The sequence below is a fragment of the Nanorana parkeri genome, unplaced genomic scaffold (assembly GCF_000935625.1).
Source record: "Nanorana parkeri isolate BGI_ZX_2015 unplaced genomic scaffold, ASM93562v1 scaffold3641, whole genome shotgun sequence".
In the NCBI taxonomy this organism is placed as follows: Eukaryota; Metazoa; Chordata; class Amphibia; order Anura; family Dicroglossidae; genus Nanorana; species Nanorana parkeri.
This window is the reverse complement of record NW_017309909.1, coordinates 5,262-12,075: the sequence shown is the minus strand read 5'-3', so window position 1 is coordinate 12,075 and position 6,814 is coordinate 5,262. Positions and strand designations below refer to the sequence as shown.

Here is a 6,814-nt window from a genome sequence, read left to right as displayed (position 1 = left end):
GTGCCCCCCGCCACCCCCCCCCCTAAACATACACCCCTGCCGCACCCCAGATCACAGACTGAGGATCTCACCTGCTGTTAGTGACCGATGACTGATAATATCCACCAATCACAGAGAAGGAGGAATTCAGCTACAGGGAGAAGAAGAGAGCGATGAGACCAACCTCAACCTCTGCTGCAACTCTGCCTGAACTCTGCCGCAACTCTGCCTGAGCACTGCCAGTATGTAAACATGCGGGAAGGTCAGATAAAGGGGAATCCTAACACCATGAATACCCGAAGGGCCCCACTAAGGACACCTTAGACACCTGGAGGACCCATAATGAGTAAGTCGGAACTTGACATGAACGCCCCTCTACATGGATCGGGTTTGGGGGCGACATTCTATTAAAGAGGAAACTCAATGCAGTCATGTGATCATTAACAAATCATGAAATGTATCTTTAATTGCAGCAAATATGCACTCTCTGCACTCTTTGCGTTCTCTGCGCTCTTTGCGTTCTCTGCGCTCTATGATTTTCTCTGCGCTCTCTGCGTTATCTGCGCTCTCTGCGTTATCTGCGTTATCTGCGCTCTCTGCGGTCTCTGCGTTCTCTGCGCTCTCTGCGTTCTCTGCACTCTCTGCGTTCTCTGCACTCTCTGCACTCTCTGCACACTCTGCGTTCTCTGCGCTCTCGGCGTTCTCTGCGTTCTCTGCGCTCTCTGCACTCTCTGCGTTCTCTGCGCTCTATGATTCTCTCTGCGCTCTCTGATTCACTCTGCGCTCTCTGCGATTTAAAGAGGAAACTCAATGCAGTCATGTGATCATTAACAAATCATGAAATGTATCTTTAATTGCAGCAAATATGCACTCTCTGCACTCTTTGCGTTCTCTGCGCTCTTTGCGTTCTCTGCGCTCTATGATTTTCTCTGCGCTCTCTGCGTTATCTGCGCTCTCTGCGTTATCTGCGTTATCTGCGCTCTCTGCGGTCTCTGCGTTCTCTGCGCTCTCTGCGTTCTCTGCACTCTCTGCGTTCTCTGCGCTCTATGATTCTCTCTGCACTCTCTGCGCTCTATGATTCTCTCTGCGCTCTCTGCGTTCTCTGCGCTCTCTGCACTCTTTGCGTTCTCTGCGCTCTATGATTCTCTCTGCACTCTCTGCGCTTTCTGCACTCTCTGCGTTCTCTGCACTCTCTGCGTTCTCTGCGCTCTCTGCGTTGTCTGCACTCTCTGCGCTCTCTGCGTTCTCTGCGCACTATGATTCTCTCTGCACTCTCTGCGCTCTCTGCGTTCTCTGCGCTCTCTGCGTTCTCTGCACTCTCTGCGTTCTCTGCGTTCTCTGCGCTCTCTGCGCTCTCTGCGCTCTCTGCACTCTCTGCACTCTCTGCACTCTCTGCATTATCTGCGCTCTCTGCGCTCTCTGCGTTCTCTGCGCTCTCTGCGTTCTTTGCGTTCTCTGCACTCTCTGCACTCTCTGCGCTCTCTGTGCTCTCTCTCTGCGCTCTCTGCACTCTCTGCGTTCTTTGCGTTCTCTGCATGCAACTCTGCCTGAGCACTGCCAGTATGTAAACATGCGGGAAGGTCAGATAAAGGGGAATCCTAACACCATGAATACCCGAAGGGCCCCACTAAGGACACCTTAGACACCTGGAGGACCCATAATGAGTAAGTCGGAACTTGACATGAACGCCCCTCTACATGGATCGGGTTTGGGGGCGACATTCTATTAAAGAGGAAACTCAATGCAGTCATGTGATCATTAACAAATCATGAAATGTATCTTTAATTGCAGCAAATATGCACTCTCTGCACTCTTTGCGTTCTCTGCGCTCTTTGCGTTCTCTGCGCTCTATGATTTTCTCTGCGCTCTCTGCGTTATCTGCGCTCTCTGCGTTATCTGCGTTATCTGCGCTCTCTGCGGTCTCTGCGTTCTCTGCGCTCTCTGCGTTCTCTGCACTCTCTGCGTTCTCTGCACTCTCTGCACTCTCTGCACTCTCTGCGTTCTCTGCGCTCTCTGCGTTCTCTGCGTTCTCTGCGCTCTCTGCACTCTCTGCGTTCTCTGCGCTCTATGATTCTCTCTGCACTCTCTGCGCTCTATGATTCTCTCTGCGCTCTCTGCGTTCTCTGCGCTCTCTGCACTCTTTGCGTTCTCTGCGCTCTATGATTCTCTCTGCACTCTCTGCGCTCTATGATTCTCTCTGCGCTCTCTGCGTTCTCTGCGCTCTCTGCACTCTTTGCGTTCTCTGCGCTCTATGATTCTCTCTGCACTCTCTGCGCTTTCTGCACTCTCTGCGTTCTCTGCACTCTCTGCGTTCTCTGCGCTCTCTGCGTTGTCTGCACTCTCTGCGCTCTCTGCGTTCTCTGCGCACTATGATTCTCTCTGCACTCTCTGCGCTCTCTGCGTTCTCTGCGCTCTCTGCGTTCTCTGCACTCTCTGCGTTCTCTGCGTTCTCTGCGCTCTCTGCGCTCTCTGCGCTCTCTGCACTCTCTGCACTCTCTGCACTCTCTGCATTATCTGCGCTCTCTGCGCTCTCTGCGTTCTCTGCGCTCTCTGCGTTCTTTGCGTTCTCTGCACTCTCTGCACTCTCTGCGCTCTCTGTGCTCTCTCTCTGCGCTCTCTGCACTCTCTGCGTTCTTTGCGTTCTCTGCACTCTCTGCGTTCTCTGCACTCTCTGCGTTCTCTGCACTCTCTGCGCGTTCTGCGCTCGCTCTACTCACTATCTGTACGATCTCCTCCTCGATCTGCTGCAATTTGGTGTATTTCCCGTTGGAGCCGTTCAGGAAACTTCTCGGGATTTCAATGTGGCCGAGAAACGTTCTCACTGAAAGGAGAAAACACAACTCAGAAGATGGTTCGGTCTGTCGGGGCAAATAAGAGAAGACTGAGGCGAGGGGGAGGAGCCGCCGACCACAAACCGGAACCTTCTACCCAACGAGTCCTCAGGTGGCCACAGAGAAGTGAGACTCCGTCCTCCACCTGGAATCATATGAAGTCACTTCTCTCGTTATCTCACCCTGCACACAGCTGGCGCCTTTCTCCATCATGTACCCCAGCGGACAGCGACACGTGAAGGAGCCCCGCAGGTTCACACACGTGGCCTGGGCTGGACACGGCCTGGAGAGACATTCGTCCACGTCTGGTCACCGGAGAGATGAGAACAGAAGAGATATTACAATGCAGATAATATGAGAATAACAGACGCACAACACGCAGAATGAAGCTCCACCCATATCATACCCCGGGGATCAGACACAGGGGCAACTACACTATATGGACAAACGTTGGTGGACCCCTGACCATCATCTGGCCATCACCTGACCATCATCTGGCCATCACTTACAATGCAGATAATATGAGAATAACAGACGCACAACACGCAGAATGAAGCTCCACCCATATCATACCCCGGGGATCAGACACAGGGGCAACTACACTATATGGACAAACGTTGGTGGACCCCTGACCATCACCTGACCATCATCTGACCATCACCTTACCATCACCAGACCATCATCTAACCATCAGCAGACCATCAGCAGACCATCATCTGACCATCACCTGACCATCACATGACCATCATCTGACCATCACATGACCATCACCTGACCATCACATGACCATCATCTGACCATCACATGACTATCACCAGACCATCACCTGACCATCACCAGACCATCACCTAACCATCACCTGACCATCATCTGACCATCACATGACCATCATCTGACCATCATCTGACCATCACATGACCATCATCTGACCATCACATGACCATCATCTAACCATCACCAGACCATCATCTAACCATCACCAGACCATCAGCAGACCATCCCCTGACTATCACCAGACCATCAGCAGACCATCACCAGGCCATCATCTGACCATCACCTGACCATCATTAGACCAGCACCTGACCATCATCTGAACATCACCTGACCATCATCTGAACATCACCAGACCATCGCCTGACCATCATCTAACCATCACACCTATATGAGCTTCTTGGACATCCCCTTCCAAAAACATGTCCATTAATATGGAGTTGCCCCCCCCATAATTATTCACATAGAGTTGCCCCCCTTTGTGGCTACACCATCCTCCACTCCTCAGGGAAGACTTTCCACAAGATTTTGAGGGATACAACGTATCAGGAGAGACTGCAGGAGCTTCATGTGTACAGTCTGGGGGAAAGAAGGGAAAGTATGGACACCTTTAAATCCATGAATAAGGTTCAGGACGGCGTGATTTTTCAGTATGAAGCTGAGATGAAGAACTCGGAGGACGTGACCTCTAACCAGCAGGAGGAAGGATCAGAACTGACCTTAGAAAGTATTTTACAGAAAGAGTAGTTGATGTTGGGAGCAGACTTCCGGCAGAGGTGGGGGGACAGTCTGCAGGAAAACATTCCCAGAGGTGTGAGGATCGGACTTTAAGGTTCACACCTCATTACGGCCACTAGATGGAGCCGAAGAACAAGGCAACATAGGAAATTCCATATGCTCCCTGGCTCCCCCTAGTGGACATTTGCCTCATGTATCTGAACAGCTCTGTGAAGGTTTTATAAATCGGGAATCTGAACATAATTGGGACAATTACAGATCCACGCTGAGACACAAAGGCTACAAAACCCCAAAATAGACCACTTTGGCCTTTTTCTGCCGTCACCTACAAATATAAGAATAAACGGTTGGCTGCGGCCTGCGGGGAACGTACCTGTGTCACAGTGCTGCCCCTGCCAGGCCGCGGGACACTCACACTTGTAGCCGTTCCGGTGACCCCCTCGCTGAGTGCAGCTCCCGCCATTGTGACACGGATTCGGGGAGCAGACACTGACTGTGGAAATGAGAAAAGAGTTGAGGATGAACTGACAGGAAGTGCTGCTGAGTGTACAACACAAAGAGAATCATTCGATGCCGTACCTGGTGCCGGCAGGGTGGGGCTGGGTGGTGTTGGGTGCCGTGGAGTTGGAGGACTCGTCGACGTGGTGGTGGAAGGTTTCGCAGTGACTACACCGGGTTGTGCCGTGGTGCGTGCGGGCAACTTCTTCTCCTTATTACTGATGGTAGTCTCCACTTTTGGCATGACGGTCTTTATATCCGCGCTGGTTGTTCTGATGGTGGTCACCTGCTTGCTGGGGCCACCAGTAGTCAGTGATGGACCTCCTGGACTTGTAGTCTCTGGAACACCTTGGGGGGACTGTTGCGTGGTAAAACGTGGCAATGGGATCGGTAGATTTCTAGAAGTGGTCAGCGGAATCAGATGGGTTGGCTGAGCGGGAGGTTGGGTCACGTGCGTCGTTGTTACAATGCTCTGAGTTTCTCCGTCCTCCAGAGAGGTTTCTGGTGTTTGGGTTTCCACGACGGGTCTCCAGGTCGTTACATTCAATGCAGCGGTTGTCCCATCAAGGAACCTCCAGTCAGTCTCTGTGGTGGAGGACTCTTTGAGGACAGTTGTGGGACTGTTATAGGCCCCGGAGGTTTGGTCAGCCCTGGTTGGTGGTGAAGAAGTCCTGGAGAAGGTGCTTGTTGCTATGTTCTCATCGGACGTTGTGGGCAAGGATGGTGGTACGGAAGGTGAAGATGACATTGGAAGAAGGTTAGGAGTGGTCGGAAGGCCGGTCTGTGGGACAGAAGACTTTGTGGAGGTGAAATTTGGTGAGGCCTCAGATGGGAAGGTGGAGAATGTGGAAGGAACTGGAGATGAAGAAGAAACATCATATGAAGACTGATTGGGAACCGTTCCTGGTACTTCGGAAGGAGAAGATGGCGACTCGCTCGAGGAACCTGGGAAGGTGGACAATGAAGAGTTGGTGGAAGGGGGAGTTGACACAAAAGTTGATTCGCTTGGCGGAGCCTCGGTCCCTCGGCCATCGATTGTGGTGTTGGGAGCCGTAACAGGAACACTAGTGAATGGGGCTGAAGATTCGGAGAAGTGGTGAGAGGTGGGGGATGGGTAGGTAGTCATCAGGTAGGAGGGGGTCTGCAGGGGGTAGGTGACGGAGGCTGACGGCTCAGAATCAGTTTTATCGATCCCAGAAGTCTCCGTGGAATTTCCAGAGTCCTGAGTGGTGGAGGCGGTGCCTTGTGTCGTGTTCCCAGAATCCTCTGCTGTGGTCGTTCCGGCAGAATGATGACTTGTGTTCCCAGAATCCTTTGCTGTGGTCGTTCCGGCAGAATGATGACTTGTGTTCCCAGAATCCTTTGCTGTGGTCGTTCCGGCAGAATGATGACTTGTGTTCCCAGAATCCTTTGCTGTGGTTGTTCCGCCGGAATGATGAGTTGTGTTCCCAGAATCCTTTGCTGTGGTCGTTCCGGCAGAATGATGACTTGTGTTCCCAGAATCCTTTGCTGTGGTCGTTCCGGCAGAATGATGACTTGTGTTCCCAGAATCCTTTGCTGTGGTCGTTCCGGCAGAATGATGAGTTGTGTTCCCAGAATCCTTTGCTGTGGTCGTTCCGGCGGAATGATGACTTGTGTTCCCAGAATCCTTTGCTGTGGTCGTTCCGGCGGAATGATGAGTCGTCCTCCCAGAATCCTTTGTTGTGGTCGTTCCGATAGAATGATGAGTCGTGTTCCCAGAATCCTCAGTGGAGGGTCCCGCAGCCACGGCGCTGATGTCTGCCGCGCTGGAATCCGGATCGGTGGCGGACGTGGTGGGAGTGTCGGTGTTATTGGTCACCGATAAGAGGGTGTGGCCTCCTCCATCATGGGAGGTGGTGGAAATGTGGGTGGTGTCCGTGTGCGGAGTCCGTTTGCTGATATGCCGCCGAGTCACCAACTTCTGAGTGATGCCGGAAGCTGAAACGAGACAAAAGATTTGAGACATTTGACATTCC

The 6,814-nt window shown here is 52.3% G+C and overlaps 1 protein-coding gene across 1 annotated transcript in view; it reads right to left on the bottom strand.

Annotated features, from left to right (window-relative positions):
• The window catches only part of HEG1 (heart development protein with EGF like domains 1), an 11,651-nt gene extending 4,847 nt beyond the window's left edge, over positions 1-6,804 (bottom strand). The window contains exons 1-5 of the mRNA XM_018575209.1: positions 4,899-6,804; positions 4,693-4,812; positions 2,993-3,115; positions 2,697-2,800; positions 72-130 (exon numbers count right to left, since the gene is read on the bottom strand). Of these exons, the coding sequence (XP_018430711.1) occupies positions 72-130; positions 2,697-2,800; positions 2,993-3,115; positions 4,693-4,812; positions 4,899-6,804 (2,312 nt within the window). The remainder of the gene's footprint in view (positions 1-71; positions 131-2,696; positions 2,801-2,992; positions 3,116-4,692; positions 4,813-4,898) is intronic.
• Positions 6,805-6,814: the final 10 nt, after the last annotated feature.